The sequence below is a fragment of the Caretta caretta genome, chromosome 18 (genome assembly GCF_965140235.1).
Source record: "Caretta caretta isolate rCarCar2 chromosome 18, rCarCar1.hap1, whole genome shotgun sequence".
Lineage (NCBI taxonomy): Eukaryota > Metazoa > Chordata > Testudines > Cheloniidae > Caretta > Caretta caretta.
In genome coordinates this window covers 3,133,753-3,156,229 of record NC_134223.1, presented here as the reverse complement: position 1 = coordinate 3,156,229, position 22,477 = coordinate 3,133,753, and the positions used below count along the sequence as shown (strand labels likewise).

The 22,477-nt window shown below is 44.7% G+C and overlaps 1 protein-coding gene across 9 annotated transcripts in view; it reads right to left on the bottom strand.

The window, feature by feature from the left end:
* Positions 1-22,477, bottom strand: part of CCDC30 (coiled-coil domain containing 30) — a 132,528-nt gene that overhangs the window by 25,418 nt on the left and 84,633 nt on the right. For all 9 annotated transcript variants that reach the window (XR_007353275.2, XM_048824887.2, XM_048824879.2 and 6 more), the window contains 6 exons: positions 17,260-17,397; positions 15,837-16,003; positions 14,677-14,926; positions 10,804-10,980; positions 9,535-9,744; positions 4,659-4,816 (listed from right to left, as the gene is read on the bottom strand). Coding sequence is in view for 8 of the 9 variants with exons in the window: in XM_048824887.2 (XP_048680844.2) it covers positions 4,659-4,816; positions 9,535-9,744; positions 10,804-10,980; positions 14,677-14,926; positions 15,837-16,003; positions 17,260-17,397 (1,100 nt within the window). In the remaining variant the exon portion in view is untranslated. The remainder of the gene's footprint in view (positions 1-4,658; positions 4,817-9,534; positions 9,745-10,803; positions 10,981-14,676; positions 14,927-15,836; positions 16,004-17,259; positions 17,398-22,477) is intronic.

Sequence of the window (22,477 nt, the reverse complement as noted above, 5' to 3'; positions counted from 1 at the left end):
AACCTGTAGAGAGACAGCAGGACCTGCAAGGCCCAAAGGGAACGACGTGTGTTGCCCATGGCTGATGGAGTTGGGGCGCTGAACCTAGCAGACAAAGACAGGGCTTCCCCACGGCAAGGACAGAGGGGAGCGAGGTGCCTCCCAACCTTGGGTAACCCCAGGAAGCGTCACAAATGCTAACTGCATATCTTTGTGTTGTGCCCACTACACATGTTGCCATTCCTAGAGTCAGAGACCTTGTGATGGGGAAAAGATTTATTTTAGACCTGTCCACATGGGAAAGTTAGTTGTGAAATAAGCTAGGGAATGTAAAGTGCAATAGCTTCTCCACACTAGCTCCCCGAGGAGACGCTCTTATTCCACTTCCAAAATGGATTAACCAGTGCGGAAAAGCTATTCCCCAGTGTAGACAAGCACAGAGTCCATCCTCACCTGAGAGCAGGTGCAGGTCCTACCCAGCCACTGCAGGAGGTGCACTTCCGAAGTTCATTCCAGTTCTAGGGATATCATGGTTCTAAGCGTATTCACCATTAGCAGTACAGGGAGTCTCCCTGAAACCGCCAATTATCTCCAGGACCAGAATGACCTTGTTAACCTTACCCGTTATTCTATACCCCAAAGCAAACATGCCATAGAACCCCTCCCTTGCTTCGGAACAGTGCGGCATAATCTAGGCGTTTACGTCCATAATGGAAGCTTCCAACAGTGACTGATGCAGCAATGTCTGCCTGAGTTTGCACAGGGACAGGGACTGTAGTGGGATGTGCCCCATTCAGTCTCAGGGGGAGTTAATGCTGAGGCCAACTGACGACCATTTCGAAGTTGACATTGTTAACTCTTTCATTGCTGATCACCCAGCCAATGTGTTTACCGTTGGTACTGAACGCCGTGGTGAATGCTGGGGTGGGGGGCAGTGAGGAAAGCGGGTGCTGTCAAAGGTTGCTGGGGTGGGGAATTATGGGCCTAATTCAGTATGAGGTTACAGGACTCTACTGGCAGAAAGTCCACCAAGAGCAGTGGCACAAGAGCCAGCTGGCGGGGAAGTGGGTGAGATCAGCACCATCCCAGGCAGCCTCTGCAGTGGAGTTCACACAGAGTACTGCCCAGCGTGCAAAGCCACGGAGCTGCTGCAGCTGCTCCTCTGCGTGCTGATCCAGGATCTTCCTGAAAACATGGCATGGCAGTGAGGCAGAATCCCCAAGGGTCCTGCCTTCCCTCCAGGGAAATGATTTTCCTGATCCAGCTGCCCCTGTGGGTTGCGTCCCCTTGTCCTTGAAGGGACGACTCAGGCTCTAGGAGTTCACAAAAAACTCTCCACATATTTCCACAGCCCTAATAATCTCTGTTGATGTGAAATGCACTGTACTATCCATGCAGCTTGGCACACAATGGCTATCTCTGCTGTGGACATTCCAATCAGCACCAAGTCCTTTCCTCCCTTCGTCCCATCTAGCTGGCTGAATATTCACACGTGTTTTCCAAGACTAAAGCCCAGTCCCCATGTCTTTAATTTACCCACACTTCTCTATAATCTCAGCACACTACGCCCTTTGCCAGTGACCCCTGCTATGTTCGTACTGGCTGTAAATGCAGACATTACAGCTTATGTCATAGGCGCTGACTCCGTGGGTGTTCCAGGGCTGGAGCACCCACGGGGAAAAATTGGTGGGTGCTCTGCATTCACCGGCAGCCAAGCTCCCCATCCCACCCCCCCTCCCCAGCTCACCTCTGCCTCTGCCTCCTCCCCTGAGCACGCTGTGTCCCCGCTTCTCCTCCCAGGCTTGCCACCGTGAAACGGCTGTCTCAAGGCATAACAAGCTGTGGGAGGGAGGGGGGAGGAGTGGGAAAGTGGTGTGCTCAGGGGAGGAGGCGGGGAAGAGGCGGGGCCAGGGCAGGGATTTAGGGAAGGGGTCCAATAGCGGCAAGGAGGGGGCGGAATTGGGGCAGGGACTTTGGGGAAGGGGTTAGAATGGGGGCAGGGCAGGGGCGGGAGGAGGCGGGGCAAGGGTGGAGTCATGGTGGGGTTAGGGGTGGGGGTGTGCGAGCACCCCGCAGTGCCAGAAGTTGGTGCCTATGGCTGATGCTATTTCTCATTTCACTTAACAATATGTTTAGACAGACATACAGAGAACATTAGCTACCGTCTCTCTAGGCTCTTATACTGTGTCCATCACCATGGTATCTGAGTGCCTGCTCTGCTGCTCGCCTTATAGGTAGGGCCCTACCAAATTCACAGTCCATTTTGGTCAATTTCACAGTCACAGGATTTTAAAAATAATAAATTTCATGATGTCAGCTATTTAAATCTCAAATTTTATGGTGTTATAATTGTAGGGGTCCTGACCCAAAAAGGAGTTGTGTGTGTGGGGGGGTCACAAGGTTATTGTGGGGGGAGGGTCACGGTACTGCTACTCTTACTTCTGCACTGCTGCTGGCGGTGATGCTGCCTTCAGAGCTGGGCCCTCAGTCAGCAACAGCTGCTCTCCGGCTGCCCGGCTCTGAAGGCAGAGCAGAAGTAACGGGGCAATACTGCAACCCCCCGAAAATAACCTTGAGACCCCCTTGCAACTCTCTTTTGGGTCAGGACCCGCAATTTGAGAAATGCTGGTCTCCCCCGTGAAATCTGTATCGTAGAGGGTAAAAGCACACAAAAGACCAGATTTCACAGTCCATGACACATTTTTCATGGCAGTGAATTTGGTAGGGCCCTACTTATGGGACTCAAACTTGTAGATTTAATGCTATTTACTATATTTGTCTGGACCCTTCCTGCCCCTTTCCCAGTTTGAGAAATTAAACACAGTTACTTTTCTATTCAGGGCCAGATTCGGGGTTCAAACAGCCTCTTGTACTCTTGGCCCTGATGCCTACATATTTTAACCTGTCCATCATCTGCCAGTGTGGTAGCTATAATGGATTCCAGTTAAACTCCATCCACTGTCTGCCCTTCATCAATAGTCTTTGTTACTCCTTTCAATAATGCAGTTAATGAATCACATCAGAACACACACTCATTGAGGGGTGGGGGAGAACCCTGGCCTTTGGTAATGCTGAAAGTGACTAACTCTTAGTGTCCAATGACACACAAAGCTGGGAGCACTTTCTAAAGGCTTAGACCAGAAAAAAGCCTAAAGTATTATTCACATCAAGTCTGTGGACCATGGCTTTGCCAGGATGGAACAAATAAAATCCACAGGATAATTAAGGTGGAACTCTATGGCCTTTCCTTTGCCTGTATAGCTATACTGGCAAAGCCCCCTAGCGTAGACACAGCTTATACCAAAAAAAGGAGGTTTTCTGCTAGCGTAGGTAAACCTCCTCCCCGAATGACATCAGCTATGTCGACAAAAGCACTCTTCTCTCGGCATAGCTGTGTGTGCTCCTGGGGATTTGCCAGCATCACTATGTTGGCTGAGTGGGGGGTCTCTTCACATCCTGACTAACTTAGCTAGGCTGACAAAAATTTGTAGTATAGACCTGACCTGTCAGTCACCCCTTTGGAAGGAACGTAGTATGTGTCTGTAACATCAACTTATCTTTAAAGGCTGTAGTCAACTGGATCACTCACTAGGGCCTGCTGCTCACTCGCTCTAGGAGCTGAAGTCCAGATTCCATAACGATGGGCACACTATAACCAAGGCCCTGTGTACTCTGCAGCAAGCTGGACCTAGCTTTTGCAGTGAGGTCTCTGGGTTCTGCAGACTCTGGTGGAAATCTGGACCGTCCCTGGCAGCTTTGGGTGAATTTAAAAAATTGAGGTTTTTGTTGAGTTATCGACCTGGCAAACCCTCTCTGCCAGATCCACCTACTCCTCCAGTCAGGAGCAGTATGCTTTTGTGGCCGGTGCACTGGACTGGGAGTCAGGAGAGCCGGGTTTTATTCTCTGGGTTCTGGAATAGAACCCAGCTCTCCCACCGACTTGATGCATGACCTTGGGCAAGTCACTTCCTCTCTCTGTTCCCCCTCCCAACCTTTGTCCATCATGTTTATTTAGACTATCTGTTCTCTGGGGCAGGGACCATCTTGTGCCCTGTATTTGTACAGCACCTAGCCCTGCGGGGCTCTGATCTTGGTTGGGGTCTGGAGGTGCTGCCATATTACATATAGAAATAATAATGCTAAAACCCCATTCTGGGGCAGGGAGGCTTTTTGCTGAGCTGAGGTGCCCTGTGACTGGAATGCCTTCCCAGCAGAACACTGGCAGGCTGGATATTTGCTCCACATCTGGAGGTTTTTGCTGCTTGTCATTAGGCCTTTGCAGCCCCCTGTGGAGTTTGCTTGCAGCACACACCATGCGACACTCAAGTCACACCACCCCAAGAGGACTGCTCAGAACTCCCTTTCTAGGGTTTTGATTTCTGTAGGGGAGACCATGACAAAAGCATTCCCCTGCCACCTCCCTCCTCCTCCTTAGGGTTGTCAACAGTGCCCATCACCACAGCCTGGTGACAGTGCGGACACCCTTAGTTCTGGGGTGGGAGGGGATCCCCGTGCCCACACTCATCATTTCCTGTTCAGGCTAACGCAGTAATGCAGCCCATCTCCACTGCCAGGCAGAGCGCCACATAAATGGTAGGCCGGCGTGTTCCCGGAGCAGCCAGCATCCTGGGACTAGCACCCCCTCACCTCAGCAACATGACAATCTCAGTTCCTTTCACCTTTTCCGCTGCTCTTCCTGGAACTGCCGCCGCAGCTGAGTTTCCCTTTCTTGGGCCTCCTTTAACTCCTCCCCCATTTGTTTCCTGCCCAAAACATGGGTCTCAGTTAGGCGGAGCTGATGATGGGATTCCTTCAGTTTTTGCTGTAGCTCCAAAACCTTGGGGGAAATTGGTTGCAGATTAGACAAACAGTAAATGGCAGGTTTTGGCTGGATGCTGTCAATAACAGCTGGCTACTGCAAGTAAGCATGGGCTGCGGGAGAACAGAACCTGTCTCTGGTACAGTCGGCAGGGCCAGCCTCTCCTACCCCTGCTGCATGCTAATTTGTGGTACCACAATTCCACCTCTCCTGCCTGAAGGAATGGCTTCTCCGAACCTTTGCTGGAACAGGGAATGCACAGACAGCGACTACATTAGAAGCAAGAGGAAGACCTAGGACAGGGTAGGCCCATTACTCAGTGAGGAGGGAAAAACAATAACAGAAAATGTGGAAATGGCAAAGGTGCTTAATGACTTCTTTGACTCGGTTTTCACCAAGAAGGTTGGTGGTGTCTAACATAGTGAATGCCAGTGAAAATGAGGTAGGATCAGAGACTAAAATAGGGAAAGAACAAGTTAAAAATTACTTAGACAAATTAGATGTTTTCAAGTCACCGGGGCCTGATGAAATGCATCCTAGAATACTCAAGGAGCTGACTGAGGAGATATCTGAGCCATTAGTGATTATCTTTGAAAAGTCATGGAAGAAGGGAGAGATTCCAGAAAATTGGAAATGGGCAAATATAGTGCCCTATCTATAAAAAGGGGAATAAGGACAACCCGAGAAATTACAGAGCAGTTATCTTAACTTCAGTCCCTGGAAAGATAATGGAACAAATAATAAAGCAATTAATTTGCAAACATCTAGAAGACAACAAGGTGATAAATAACAGTCAGCATGGATTTGTCAAGAACAAATCATGTCAAACCAACTTGATAGCTTTCTTTGACAGGGTAACAAGCCTTGTGGATGGGGGAAGCATTAGATGTGGTGTATCTTGACTTTAGTAAAGCTTTTGATACGGTCTCGCATGACTTTCTCATGAACAAACTTGCATGCCTAATTTAGTTGCACAGTGAAAAATACAGTGAATGGAAGCAGTGAATGAGGAAGCAGTGAATGAGGTAGAGGAACCCCCAAGGGGAGAGGCAACTCTTGATCTAGTCCTGAGTGGAGCACAGGATCTGGTCCAAGAGGTAACTATAACAGGATTGCTTGGAAATAGTGACCATAATATAATAACATTTAACATTCCTGTGGTGGGAAGAACATCCCAACAGGCCAACACTGTGGCATTTAATTTCAGAAAGGGGAACTATGCAAAAATGAGGAGCTTAGTTAAACAGAAATTAAAAGGTACAGTGACTAGAGTGAAATTCCTGCAAGCTCCATGGACACTTTTCAAAGACACCATAATAGAGGCCCAACTTAAATGTATACCCCAAATTAAAAAACACAGTAAAAGAACTAAAAAAGAGCCACCGTGGCTTAACAACCACATAAAAGAAGCAGTGAGAGATAAAAAGGCATCTTTTGAAAAGTGGAAGTCAAATCCTAGTGAGGTAAATAGAAAGGAGCATAAACACTGCCAAATAAAAGGTAAAAATGTAATAAGAAAAGCCAAAAAGGAGTTTGAAGAACAACTAGCCAAAAACTCAAAAGGTAATAACAAAATGTTTTTTAAGTACATCAGAAGCAGGAAGCTTTCTAAACAACCAGTGGGGCCCCTGGACGATCGAGATACAAAAGGAGCACTTAAGGATGATAAAGTCATTGTGGAGAAACTAAATGAATTCTTTGCTTCAGTCTTCACGGCTGAGGATGTTAGGGAGATTCCCAAACCTGAGCCATCTTTTGTAGGTGACAAATCTGAGGAATTGTCACAGATCGAAGTGTCACCAGAGGGGGTTTTGGAATTAATTGAGAAATTTAACAATAACAAGTCACCGGGACCGGATAGCATTCACCCAAGAACTCAAATGTGAAATTGCGGAACGATTAACGATGGTTTGTAACCTGTCCTTTAAATCAGCTACTGTACCCAATGCCTGGAAGATAGATAATGTAATGCCAATATTTAAGAAGGGCTCTAGGGGTGATCCTGGCAATTACAGACCAGTAAGTCTAACGTCAGTACCGGACAAATTAGTTGAAACAACAGTAAAGAATAAAATTGTCAGACACATAAATTGTTGTGCAAAAGTCAACATGATTTCTGTAAATGGAGATTGTGTCTTACTAATCTATTAGAGTTCTTTGAGGGGGTCAATAAACATGTGGACAAAGGGGATCCGGTGGACATAGTGTACTTAGATTTCCAGAAAGCCTGTGACAAGGTCCCTTATGTAAATTAAGTTGTCATGGGATAAGAGGGAAGATCCTTTCATGGATTGAGAACTGGTTAAAAGACAGGGAACAAAGGGTGGGAATAAATGGTAAATTTTCAGAATGGAGAGGGGTAACTAGTGGTGTTCCCCAAGGGTCAGTCCTAGGACCAATCCTATTCAACTTATTCATAAATGATCTGGAGAAAGGGGTAAACAGTGAGGTGGCAAAGTTTGCAGATGATACTAAACTGCTCAAGATAGTTAAGACCAAAGCAGACTGTGAAGAACTTCAGAAAGATCTCACAAAACTAAGTGATTGGGCAACAAAATGGCAAATGAAATTTAATGTGGATAAATGTAAAGTAATGCACATTGGAAAAAATAACCCCAACTATACATACAGTATGATGGGGGCTAATTTAGCTACAACTAATCAGGAGAAAGATCTTGGAGTCATTGTGGATAGTTCTCTGAAGACGTCCACGCAGTGTGCAGCAGCAGTCAAAAATGCAAACAGGATGTTAGGAATCATTAAAAAAGGGATAGAGAATAAGACAGAGAATGTCCTATTGCCCTTATATAAATCCATGGTACGCCCACATCTTGAATAATGCCTACAGATGTGGTCCCCTCATCTCAAAAAAGATATACTGGCATTAGAATACATTCAGAAAAGGGCAACTAAAATGATTAAGGGTTTGGAACTGGTCCCATATGAGGAGAGATTAAAGAGGCTAGGACTTTTCAGCTTGGAAAAGAGGAGACTAAGGGGGAATATGATAGAGGTATATAAAATCATGAGTGGTGTGGAGAAAGGGAATAAGGAAAAGTTATTTACTAGTTCCCATAATATAAGAATTAGGGGCCACCAAATGAAATTAATGGGTAGCAGGTTTAAAACAAAAGAAAGTTCTTCTTCACTCAGCGCACAGTCAACCTGTGGAACTCCTTGCCTGAGGAGGTTGTGAAGACTAGGACTAAAACAGGGTTTAAAAGAGAACTGGATAAATTCATGGAGGTTAAGTCCATTAATGGCTATTAGCCAGGATGGGTAAGGAATGGTGTCCCTCGCCTCTGTTTGTCAGAGGGTGGAGATGGATGGCAGGAGAGAGATCACTAGATCATTACCTGTTAGGTTCACTCACTCTGGAGCACCTGGCATTGGCCACTGTCGGTAGACAGGATGCTGGGCTGGATGGACCTTTGGTCTGACCCAGTATGGCCATTCTTATATTCTTATGTTCAGGGCTCCCCAGGTTGGAAACAAAATACTGGGTGAGATTCATAAATATGCTTTGTACTCTTCCAGCAACCCCAGAGGGAAGGGATAGCTCAGTTTGAGCATTGGCCTGCTAAACCCAGGGTTCTGAGTTCAATCCTTTAGGGGGCCATTTAGGGATCTGGGGCAAAAATTGGGGATTGGTCCTGCTTTTGAGCAGGGGGTTGGACTAGATGATCTCCTGAGGTCCCTTCCAACCCTGATATTCTATGATTAACTGACTGCTCCAATGAATCAGTGTGAGATACTAGACTGCATTTTTGAGGGTGGCCCCGATTTTCCTCTCATTTACATTGGTGTAAAGCAATTGATGTAACTACACAGTGAGGAATCAGGCTTGGTACCATATTGCATATGCATTTGGGTACAGAGTTAAGGCCATCTGTGCAACCTAACTTTATTATTATTTGCTGCTACTGTGTGCTTACAGACTAGATCCTGCAAACAGACCCACTGGACAGAGCTCAGCAACCACATACAGTCCCACTTGCTTCTATAGGATTCTAGGTGCACACATGGCAGCACCTGGATGACATGAACTGCAGGATTGGGCCTTAGTTTGCAACTGCTGCATAGTTTTTTGGATGGAATGTTTATAGATTAGTATTCAAATCGAAGGGGGGGAGGTAGGAGAGATTTGCTTGCCTCTGCTTGAGTTTATCCCCATCTCTGTATGGGTCTGATCCAAAGCTAACTAAAGCCAAGAGGAGGCTTTCCACTGATTTCAATGGGTTTTGGATTAGACCCTGTATTGCTAATCCAACTCAGAGATCACTTTATTAATTATTATTATTAACATTGCTGGAGCACCTAGGGACCCCAGTCATGGACCTGCTGTGCTAGGCACTGTAGAAACACAGAACAAGAAGACAGTCCCTGCCCCAAAGAGCCTACAACCTAAGTACCTGACAAGAGTTATCATGTGGGTACAGACAGAAAGGCAGACGCGGGAGTACAAGGAAACAATGGGAAAATATTCTGAATTTCAGAAATAAGATTTCAAAGATGATGTTCAGATTTGCATATTAATATATTCATTGTGTTCCTCGTAATAATTGAAATGCACTTCAAATACTTCCGAAAACCTCACAAGTGATCAAAAACAAGCAAACTATGCATCTGAGTACTAAGACATTAGCTACCAGTGCATGCTTTTTAGTCTGAACTTCTGCAGACTACAACTAATGAATGCAGATTTGATACTAATGCAATGTAGGTTGTATATTTACCTTTTTCTCTGCATCAGTAGCCCTAGATTTCTCCAGTGCAAGTTTCTCCTGCAGACTGCTCTGCAGTTTACTACTCTGGGAGTGCTTCAGCAGCTCTAGTTCAAGTTCTTTGACTTTCTGCTGACTGTGCTCCCATTGCACAGTGAGAGAGGAGCACATTTTGGTTGAGTCGGTTAACTTCAACTGGACTTGTCTCAGTTCAGCTTTGACCTGAGTTTGACAAGGAAAGAAAAGTACAGAATCGAGCACTGACTTCCATGTGCTTCAAGCAAAATGGACTGATAGGAAAAAGGGAGATGGGGTTACTAGACAATCCAATATAGCGAAAGATAAACAAATGCACAATGTTTTGTACTGAGTCAGCGCCAATGCCAGCTGCTCCCAGGATCATCAGGAGAGTTGGGTTTCTGTATGCTTTAAAAATATCCTTTGAAAAATAAAGAAAGAAATACTGGACACAGCAAGATATTTCAATTAATGCAACAGTCGTTAGAGCCAACATCGAGGTAGAGGAATGCAAATGTGCAAGTCTAGGGCGAGATTTTCAAAAGATTCAGCTCTACAAATCTATTCAAACAGTCACTGATTTTCACGTGTTTTCAGGACTCCTGCACTGGGAGACTGGGATCCCATGAATATGGATCTAAGATGACAATGTTCAAAGAAGAAATGCTGACTTCTAGTTCCAGGCCTGACCTTTACTCCCCCTGTGGCCTGGGACTTAACCTCTCTGCCTCAGGTTCCCCATATGACAAGTGGAGATAATAGCTACATAACTTCCTCCCAGGGGAGTTGCGAGGATGAATCAGTGAGCACATGGAAGAGGTAAAGCTACATCTATTACAGAGCTAGATCTGGTGCAGGCCACGAACTCCTCTATCACTCTCCAGCTCAGGAGTAATTACTGAGCACCTACCAGTCCTCCTCATTTGGAACTTCCTCAGATGATACGGGCTGGATGCTAATTGGGGTGCTACAGACTTTGCGCTAAATTCTGTCTCCTTTATGTTAAGGCAACTTGATGCCACTCTGGCAGTAGAAAAGAGGCCCTAATAAATTACTACCATTTTAAGTTACTGCTAATGCAGTGTAAAGGGCCTTTGCATTCTTGAGAATCAGAACCATGAGAAACTGAGCAAAACTTGCATCTCACCTTTTGTCTCTGAAAGAGCTGGGAATGAAACTCCCACAGGTCCCCAGACTGTGGTGAAAACGCCCCTGGAACCCATGATGGCTCTTTTAATGCAGTGGCACACACCATGCACGTACCTTGGTGCTTTCTTGCTGGAGCAAAATATTATACTTCTTTAAGTCCAAGTTTTTCTCCCTTTCATATCTCAGCTCTTTCTCAGCCGAGCTGCACAAATTCTGAACTCTGTGGAAATCCTGTCTCAGTTGTTGCATTTCCTCCTGTTGCTGCTGCAGGAGTCTCTCTCCAGACAGATACTGCATTAATAAGGAAACAGAGGCATGTGAAGAGGGGGAAAATTAGGATGATAGGAGGATTCTTGGTTGAAAAAAAGTCTTCATTAAAAAGGGGAGGTGAAGGCAGCAATAAAAAATTTAAAAAGTAATACATAGTAATGAGTACTAATCAACAGTTAGGAAATTCAAACAATTGATAAGGGAAGCAAAAGGTATCAATGAAAATTCTGTGGCCAGTCAAATTCAGGAAAATAAGAAGGGATTCTTTAAATATTTCAGGAATAAACAAAATTCTTGCAAAGGTATAGGTACGATACTAGACAAGGATGGTAAAATTATCAACCAGGATGCAGAAAACGCCAGTGTTCAATAAATATTTCTGTTCATAGATTCCAAGGCCAGAAGGGACAACTGTGATAATCTGGTCTGACTTCCTGTTCTGTATTCAGAAAGAAGGAGGATGATGTATTCACATCTTATAGTGATAATGAAATACTTACTATTCCATCAGTAACAAGGGAGCATGTTAAACAGCAACTATTAAATATTTTTAAATCTGCAGGACTGGATATTAAGGGAATTCAGCAAGGAGCTCTCTGAACCATTAATGTTGATTTTTAACAAAACATGGTGCATGTGGGGAGATCCAGAGATCGAAAAAAGCTAACATTGTGCCAATATTTGAAAAGGATAAATAGGATGACCTGGGTAACTTAAAGGCCAGTTAGCCTGACATCAATCCTTGTCAAAATCATGGAAAGGCTGATATGGGATGCAATCAGAAAAGAATTAAAAGACTGTAGCATAATTAATGCCAATCAACATGGTCTCATGGAAAATAGACAAAATGATACCACTTTTGATGAGATCACAAGTTTGAATGATAAAGGTAAATGATAACACAATATACTCAGACTTCTGCAAGGCATCTAAGTCCTGCATGACATTCCAATAAAAAACGTAGCACTATGTAAAGTCAATGCAGCCAATATTAAATGGATTAAAAACTAGTTAACTGTCAGAGTGCAAAAAGTAATTTTAATTGGGGAATTATCATCCAATGAGAATGGTTCTAGTTGGGATCTGTTCTCAGTCCAGTGCTATTTAGTATCTTTATCAATGATCTGGAAGAAAATATAAAATCATTGCTGACAAACTTTGCAGATGAGGACAGATCAGTTATACTGACAGACCTGGGCTGCTTGGTAAGCTGGACTCATTTGAACAACACGCATTTGAATACAGACTAACGCAAGGTCATACATTAAAGAACGAAGAATGCAGGTCACACTTATAAGACTGTACTCTGGAAAACAGTGACTCTGAAAATGACTTTGGGGTCATAGCAAAAACCAACTGAACATGAGCTCCCACTGTGATGCTGCAGCTAAAAGTGTGAACACAATCATAAGCAGGGGAATATCAAGTAGGAGAAGGGTATTACTTCTGTGTATTGCATTAGTAAGACTGTTATGTTACACCCCTTATTCTTTATGGAAATATGCTTATGATATGGATATGGCATAACAGATATATGTTATGTAAGATGGGTCTTGTAAGGTATCGTTGGAAAGGTAATAATTTACTGAATGTGATTATTCAATTTGTATGCATGTATCATTTCTGTATCTAAGGTTAGGAATATTGACTATGTAATAATTACAACTGGGTGTGTACTTGGGAAACCCCCATCACACAACAGGCCTTCAGCCTTGATGGGCCATTAGGAAGAAACCATGAGACTTTGAAGATATTAATCCCTCTCCTTCCTGAGAGGCGTCCTGGGATGCTGCTGTGACACTACTTGGTCATGTCACTTGGTACTAAACACCATCTTGAACTTCTAGTAATTTTCCACTAAAAGGAGGGGGAGGTCAAGACTGTGAAACAAAAGTTTCCCGCCTTATGTAAATCTTATTTAAGGCTGGGGAGTAAGCTGATCTTTGTTTACTCTTCATGGAATCCCCACCCAGGATGACTGCTGGAAACACCTAAGAGCACGTCTTCACTAGCAACATTAAAGCACTGTCATGGAGCTCTCCCAGTGCTATAAAAAAACCACCTCCATGAGGGGAGTAGCTTCCAGCACTGGTGCACTGTCTACACTGCCACTTTAGAGTGCTGAAACTTGCAGCGCTCAGGGGTGTGTTTTTTCACACCCCTGAGCGAGAAAGTTGCAGCGCTGTAAAATGGCCGTGTAGACAAGACCTAAGGAACAAGGACAAAGGGAAAGTGGGAGGAGTACTGAACCCAGGCTGGAAAGGGGATCTGGTCTGTGAATAAGATACCTGAAGATTTAAGCTGCAAGCAGGGTAGCTAACCTTCAAGAATTTCTGCAACCTGCCCAAAATCAACATTTAGAGCGAGAAATTACTTCTGGAAACCAGTCTCTTTAAGATCTTAAGCTTGGTATTGTGTTTTGTTTTATTTGCTTAGTAATCTGCTTTGTTCTGTTTGCTATCCCTTATAATCACTTAAAATTTACCTTTTATAGTTAATAAACTTATTTCTTGTTTACAGCATAACCCAGTTTGTGCAATTCATATCTGGGGCAGGGAGCAAGAAGCTGTGAATATCACTCTCCACAATGAGGGAGAGGGCAAATTTTTATGAGCTTGCGCTGTGTAGACTTTTTTATACAGCGCAAGACAGTATTGTTTTGGGTTAACTCCCCAAAGGGGGTGTGCACTTGACTGCTGGGCAACTTCCTAGCTGAGTATTCTCATAGAGAGCTGCCTGCAGACTCTGTGTGATTCTACAGCTGGTGCATCCCCACCTGTGTGTGTGTGCTGCCAGAGGCCGGAGAGCCTGATTCAGCAAAACAGGGAGAGGGAGCCTAGGCTAGTGGAGCAGATGGGCTCAGTGAAACCCCAGTACATCAGGTGGCATCCCAGATGCAGGGGTGGGGGGTCCAACCCGTCACAGAGACTATTAGTGGATACTGTGTCCCATTCTGTGTCCCCACCTCAAAAAGGCTTTTCTAAATTTGAAAAGGGTTCAGAGAAGAGCTACAGGAATAATTTGAGGTCTGAAAAACCTGCCTTAATAGTGAGAAACTAAAGAAGCTTGATCAAGTGAATTTATCCAAGAGAAGGTTAAGTGATGACTTGATCACCACTTACAAACACCTATATGAGGAAAAGATTTCTGATAGCAGAGGGCTCTTTAATCTACCAGAAAAAATGCATAACAAGATCCAATGTTTGAAAGCTGAAGCTAGACAAATTTAGACAAGAGAAAAGACACAAACTTTTAACAGTAAGGATTACTAACCACTGGAACAACTTACCTAGGGATGCAGTAGATTCGCCATCACTTGAAGTGTTTAAAGTATGACTGGTTTTCTTTCTAAACGATATGCTCTAGCTCAAACAAGAGTTATGGCTTAAGGTAGAAATTATTGTCTATGTCCTGGGTTAAGTGGGAGGCCAGACCAGATGATCAAAATGGTTCCTTCTACCTTTAAATCTATTAATCTATGAAGCTTCATATAGGAAGATGGGAAAGTGAAATTGGTTAATTACTTGTTTTTTTATATATGTATTTTACCCAGGTAAATTAATCAGTTCTCCGCAGCATGCAATGATGTTGCAGTGGCTTGTTGGCTGATAAAAACTATTTCACTGTTCAAGTTCACTTTTTATCCAGCTTATGCCCCTACACTGGTTAAACCACTCAAAATGGAGGAGTGGCACTTACTGTAAGGGGCTCTCATACCTGTTTAATGCTCATGTTTAATGCTGTGTTACATTCAGAGCTCCGGGGGTTGAGAGGCTGGGTCTCTTGGCTCATCTCAGATTTAATGCTTACAGCCTCTTCTATCTTGTTGTGAAATTGTTCCCTTGTAGCCAGGATGTCTTGTCTTAGCTGAGCATTTTCTTCCTGTAACAGTTGTTTTTCTTCATTGCTCCCCTTCACCTGCTTTTCTAACTCCTCTGTTTTCTTGTTGCTCTCTAATAGCTTGGTACTTGATGTAAAAATAGTAAAAAAACCCAAACAAACAAACTTCAGTCAAATTACTCATGATAGGTGAAATTCACCATTGTAAAGGATCAGCAATATGCCTAGGCACCACTGAAGCTCTCAAGCGGCTCACAGGCCTTGTGCTAATAGTTCTACATAGGGTGAATTTCACCCAGAGGCTTGGGGCTTGTCTACACGGGCACTTTACAGCGCTGCAACTTCTCGCTCGGGGAGGTGAAAAAACACCCCCCTGAGCGCAGCAAGTTTCAGCACCGTAAAGCGCCAGTGTAAACAGTGCCCCAGCGCTAGAAGCCGCACTCCCAGTGCTGGTAGCTACACCGCTCGTGGAGCTCTCTCCCAGCGCTCTGCTGTGACTGCACAAGCCATGTTAAAGCGCAGTCGCGGTCGCGCTTTAGCGTTGCCAGTGTAGATTAGCCCTTGCGCTGGAAAAACTAAATCTGAGGCAATTCACTCCTTTAGTTATGTTATGGAGACTCTTATTTCTGTTTCAGAGGGTCCACAGGCAGAACTTGTACTTACTACAAACAGGTGTGAATTACAATCAATTTCGAAGCAAGCTTGCATAAGCTGAGAAGGGAACTAAAATAAAAGTGTTCCGAAAGGGCCAGAGCAATCTCACATTTACACAGGTGTGAATCTGGAGTAACAACACTGAAATAAATCAGTTACTCCAGATTTACAGGTGTATGACAGAGAAGACTCGGGCTCAGCAAAAGCCTGAGTGCAAGACAGCTGAATATTTGAGCTGGAATAGGAGAAAAAAAGGCATCTGCTGATCTCTCATTCATGCACTTTATAAAAACAAGCGCTAAGATTTTAAAAAAACTGAACATTTCTAGGTTAGTCACTGAAGATAAAATGCAGAAAACACAGAGGGTGCTATTAAGATTTACCATAATTGGTCTCTCTCTCCTCCCAGGATTTGGATCTGTTCTTCCAATATTCTTGCTTTAGTCATAAGCTCTTTATATTTCCTTTCACTTGTTGAAAAGTTTTCATCTGTCTTCTGATTCACTACAAGCTGGTTTAACTGTTCACATTCCTGTGAGAGCTCAGAGACCTGTAAAGTCAGACTTGTAAATGTCATAAGACTGATTTTCTATGATTTCATGGAAATCTTTCATGGGGTATAAGAAAGTCTAGTGACTTCAACTAAAGAAAACTTGTAAATCTGCAATATAAAGTCTAAATTACCCTAATGCCCCATATTTCTTCAATATTTTGCAATACTGTGCATGGGAAATCAGTGAGCAGTTTACACATATATCAAGGGAAGCTCTACCATAAAATCACATTTGTCTATTTGGATTTGTACCCTTATTGCTTATCTACAGCTCTAGGTATATTACAAATTTTAAAATACAAAGTACAAAGTAAAGTCATAAAACATCTGCTGATGCACACACTAGCTAACAGACTGCAACACACAACAGAATAATATCTGTCTCCTGGCCAATCTCCTCAGCATGATTGCCACCTCTTTCCCAACTACCAGTCATCCCAAATGCACAGAGAAAAGAGATGGACATCCCAGCATTCCCAGAGCATTAACAAATCCAGGCTCTGGACACGCTGGTGCACCACAGGAGTCTTATGACCATGGTGCATCATAGGAGATGAGGCATTGAGGCATGCAAACTACAACTCCCATGAGGCACTGTAGCAGCACAGATGGACACAGATTAGTGTTGAACTGACCCGAAACAAAACATTTTGATTCAGTTTGACAAATTGAAATGTTTCAAATTTGGGTCAACTGGACCTGCAGCAAAATACTTTGTTTCAATTTCCCCAAGGGAAAAATCAACAAATGATGGTAAAATTTAGTTCACTAGGAAGGTCTCTCACAGAGATAGGAGCTTGACACTTTCACTGTGAATTAATGAAATTACACTGGACAATAACAGAGCCAGCACGTGAGACCGTGAAAAAAGATGCAAAGCTAATAGTTGGAGAAGGAGGTGGAGATGAAGGACTCAGAGAACATAAAGAGTGCTTAGGAACACAGGAACTGCTGGATTGGATCAGACCCATTGTCCGTCTAACCCAGTCTCCTGTCTTTCAGAGTGGCCAGACTCAGACGCTTCAGAGGAAGGTGTAAAATACCTGCTAATCCCCAGTAGTCAGAGATTGGCTTAAATTCGGAGGCATGAAATTTAATATCTCTTCCCAAATTTGTTGGCATTAACTACTGTAACTGAATAATCTTGCTATCCATGTACTGTCCTGTCCCTTTTTGAGAAGTGAAAATTGTCAGATTTTGTCAGTGTCAGTCAATGGAACACTGAAAGACTACTGATCTCACTAAATTCTCACCTTTGTTTCCAATAAAGTATTTTCTTGCTGTAGTTTCTCATGGGTTACATTAAGGAAATCTCTTTCTTCTGCCGCACCTCGGAGATTCTGGAGCTCATTATAAAGACTCATGAGCTCTGACTTTGAATTATGTAATTCCTGGTTAAAAAGAAAAAGGAGTTAGTCAAAGAAGCATATCACTAATTCTAGGCACAGATTAAATGAGAGTCATTTGTCTATTTAGATATTTAATAATTTCTTGTATTTAAGGAAAAAGCAAGTTCCAAAGGGCTTTGCATGTTGTTGGTTAACAACACATCGTTTACTTAGTTTTCCTTTGATTTACGGGAAAAAAGATATTGCCCCAACGATCAGGTGCTCCTCCTGTGTTCTGACGAAGATTTAAATGAATAATCTCAAACCATTACCCCAGATACAGGTTATACCCATAATAGACTGTTCATTCCATCCAAAGTTAAACCCTCGTGCTCTGACCGTAAATACTATACTAGGGCTGTGCATTCAGAGGGTTGAAGCAGGTTCTCCTGGGAATTTGAGTGGCCTGTTCCATGCTGCGATCTACTTCTCTGGTCGAGTGTCCCTGGATGGTGAAGGCAGGTAAGGTGTGTATCCCAGGCTTTCTCCTCAGAGCACATTCTGTGGTATCTGAGTGCCTGGCAGAGGATAACATATTTCTTAGGCCATGTCTACACTAGCATTTATGTTGGCAAAACTTTTGTCGCTCAGGGGTGTGAAAAAGCCGAGATAAGTTTTGCTGGCACACGCACTCATGTGTACAGCGCTAGAGTGGTGGGAGACACCCTCCGGCCGACATAGCTACGGCGGCTAGCGGCGCTGGTTTTGTATGTCGAGAGGAGAGCTATTTCCTGTTGGCATAATGCAGCTACATGAGCGATCTTACAGTGGCACTGCACGGGTACAGTTGTGCCACTGTAAGCTTGCAAATATAGACATGGCCTTAGTGCTTGGGACAGGGGCGCCAGAATGGGGTGGGCGGCCATGGCTTTCCCCACTTTTCAGCACAGGCCCCGCCCCCCACCTCTCCTCTTCCCCCCGAAGGCCCATACCCCGGACAGGCCAGAAGCATAGCCCAGCTGGGGAGCACAGGCAGCTGTGTGGAGCGACAGACCCTCCACCTGCCCATGGTGCGGGGGCCTGAGAGCAGCCCCTGGCCCATGTCCCTGCCCCCTGCGTTCCCAGCCCCGGGCAGATGGAGGGTCTGTAGCTCCCCACAGCTGCCTGGAAGGCACTTACCATGGCTGGTCTGCGCCTCCGAGGCCCCGCCCCCCTGGCTGGGTCTGGGTCGGGGTAAGAGCTGCACGAACAGCTGTGGGGAGCCCCCCCACCCCAGGCAGCTAGAGGGGCCTGGGCTCCCTGGCCCCACTCTGGCTTCTGGCTTCGCCAGGGCAGAGCCTTGGGGGAAGAGGAGGGACACGGGTGGGGCCACAGAGCAGGCAGGGGCCCTGGTTCCCTCACTTTTGGGAAGGCTCCACTGTCCCTGGTTTGGGATGGTTACTGAATCTGTGAAGGTAAGTGTGGTGATTCATGGATCTCTTGTATATAGTGGTTTGTAGGATTTCATTTTTGAAGCTGATTGTGGTGTCCCGGATGTTGATGCTGGTTTGGGAGTGTCCTAGAGAGAATTTGATGGACAAGTGGTGATTGCTGAAGTTCTGGTGGAAGTCTATGAGGGAGTTTAGGTTGTCTGTCCAGAGGATGAAAATATCATCGATGTACCTCAGGTGTATCATTGGTTTCGTGGCACATTTGTCCAGAAAATTATTCCTCAAGATGGCCCAAGAAGAGGGCCCATATTAGTGAGATGGACAAGCTTACACAGAGCTCTTCTTCAGGTCACTGTGGAAGCTCAAAAGCTTGTCTCTCTCACCCACAGAGGCTGATCCAATAAAAGATATTACCTCACCCTCCTTGTCTCTCTAATATCCTGGGACTGACCTGGCTACATCAACTCTGCATACAACCATGAAGAAGTTGGTATTCTGGGGAACCATCCTAGTACCCAAGGTTGTTCCCATGGTTTGAACAAAATGTGTATTGTTGAATGTAAAATTGTTATGGGTGAACATGGAAAAAAACCCAAACTCTTCAATCACCTACCACCCCACACCGGAACTCATACGGGGTATCATTAAACAGCTACAACCCATATTCGATGTGCTCCACATCCTGAAATAAATCTTTCCCAAACCCCCTGTTCTGGCCTTCAAACAACCCCCCAACCTCACCAAGATCATCAGCAGAAGCAAGCTCCCCACAGACCCACCAATTCAAAGCAGCACCAGACCCTGCCAGAACAACAGATGCAAAACCAGCAGACATATCTCCACTGCTGTGATGATCAATACCCCCCACAAAACACTGCTCAAGATCCAGGGGTCTGACACATGCCTATCACAATATGTGGTGAAACTCATCCAGTGCACTAAATGCCCAAACAACAACTACGTGGGTGAAACCAGACAATCACTACACTCTCAAATGAACTCACATAGGAAAATGATAAAAGACAAAAATACCATGTCACACATGGGCAAACACTTTTCACAAAACGATCACTCCATATCTGACCTCATCGCCTCAACGAAAACCTGCACAACACCGTCAAAAGATGAGCCTGGGAGCTCAAATTCATAACTTTGCTAGACACTACAAATCATGGTCTTAATAAAGACACTGGATTTATGGTTTATTACAACAATCTGTAACCCACTGTCCCCCACCCCTCCACACACCTTTTTTTGTCCTTTGACTACAAAGTTGTTAACTGGCCACTTCAGCTTGAATGGTCTCTGACTTACATTATGTGTTAACTTCTTATGCTAAACAATCTGTCCCACCTTGTGTTCACCTGTGAGACTGGGAGCATCTTTCCCAGACCTGAAGAAGATCTCTGGGTAGCTCCAAAGCTCCAAAGCTTGTCTCTCCCACCAACAGAAGTTGGTCCAATAAAAGATATTACCTCTTGTCTCTCTAATAACCTGGGACCAACAAGGCTACAACAACACTGCAAACTACTACGGCCAGGTCCACACTACAGACTTATATTGGCAAAAAGAAAAGGAGGACTTGTGGCACCTCAGAGACTAACAAATTTATTTGAGCATAAGCTTTCGTGAGCTTATGCTCAAATAAATTTGTTAGTCTCTACGGTGCCACAAGTCCTCCTTTTCTTTTTGCGGTTACAGACTAACACGGCTGCTACTCTGAAACCAGACTTATATTGGTGTAACTACGTTGCTCAGGTCAGGGTGTGAATAATCCACACCCCTGAGCAACATGGGGGGGGAAGGGATAGCTCAGTGGTTTGAGCATTGGCCTGCTAAACCCAGGGTTGTGAGTTCAATCCTTGAAGGGGCCATTTAGGGATCTGGGGCAAAAATTGGGGATTGGTCCTGCTTTGAGCAGGGGGTTGGACTAGATGACCTCCTTAGGTCCCTTCCAACCCTGAGATTCTATGATAGTTATACTGACCTAACCCCTGGTGTAGACAACACTATGTCAGTAGGACAGCTTCTCCTGTTGATTTTGCTACTGCCTCTTGCAGAGGTGGATTAACTACGTTGACAGGAGACGCTCTCCCATTGGTGTAGGAGCATGTTCACTTAAGCACTGCAGCTTTGCCGATGCTGCGTTTTAAGTGTAGACCTGCCTTAAGTAAGTTACCCTGGAGGTTGAACTGGAGCAGATCTTTTAGCGAGACATGCAATCTCAATGTAAAGTCTCCAAGAGATGAGTTTACACAGCCCTTGGGAAGCTGTTCCAATAGTTAGTTACCCTCCTTGTTAAAAAGTTGTCTTACCTCCAGTTTGAATCTTTCTGACTTCAACTTCAACCACTAGATCTTGCTCTGTCCCCTACTATCTCTTCTCCCCATGTAGGTACCAACAGACCATGAGCACAGTTATGTCTGCACTACAGCCCATGTTAGCATAACTTACGTCACTCAGGGGTGTGAATAAACCACCCCACTGAGCAAGAGAAGTTAAACTGACATAAGTGCTCGTGTGCACAATGCTATGTCGGCGGGAGAGCTTCTCCCACTGACATAGCTTCTGCCGCTCGTGGAGCTGGTTTTTTAGGCCAATGGGAGAGCGGCGCAGCTGTATCTGTACAGCTGCCGTGCTGTACGTACAGACATGGCCGAAGTCACCTCTTAACTTCCTCTTCCACAAAATAGACTGAACTGTCTCTTCTCATGCTTATAATTCTTCACTAAACCCTCTTCCAATCTGTCAATGTCCTGCTTAGAGTGTGGACACAGAACTGGATTTAGTATCCTAGTAATGGTCTCCCCAATGCAATAAACAGAGGTAAAACCAAGTCCTTTCGGCTACTTGACAGCACTGTTCAATATATTCATAAATGATCTGGAGAAGGAGGTAAATAGTGAATAGCAAAGTTTACATATGATACAAAATTACTCAAGATAGTTAAGTCCTAGGATGACTGTGAAGAGCTACAAAGGGATCTCACAAAACTGGGTGACTGGGCAACAAAATGGCAGAAGAAATTCAATGTTGAAAATGCAAAGTAATGCACATTGGAAAACAGAATCCCAACTATACGTACAAAATGATGGGGTCTAAATTAGCTGCATCCGAGAGTGCTAAAGGAGTTGGCGGATGTGATTGCAGAGCCATTGGCCATTATCTTTGAAAACTCATGGCGATCGGGGGAGGTCCCGGGCGATGGGAAAAAGGCTAATGTAGTGCCCATCTTTGAAAAAGGGAAGGAGGATCCAGGGAACTACAGGACAGTCAGCCTCACCTCAGTCCCTGGAAAAATCATGGAGCAGGTCCTCAAGGAATCACTTCTGAAGCACTTAGAGGAGAGGAAAGTGATCAGGAACAGTCAGCATGGATTCACCAAGGGCAAGTCAGGCCTGACTGATCTAATTGCCTTCTGTGATGAGATAATGGTCTCTGTGGATGAGGGGAAAGCAGTGGATGTGTTATTCCTTGACTTTAGCAAAGCTTTTGATATGGTCTCCCACGATATTCTTGCCAGCAAGTTAAAGAAGTATGGGCTGGATGAATGGACTATATGGAGGATAGAAAGCTGGCTAGATTGTCAGGCTCAACGAGTAGTGATCAATGGCTCCATGTCCAGCTGGCAGCTGGTATCAAGCGGAGTGCCCCAAGGGTCAGTCCTGGGGCCGGTTTTGTTCAATATCTTCATTAATGATCTGGAGGATGGC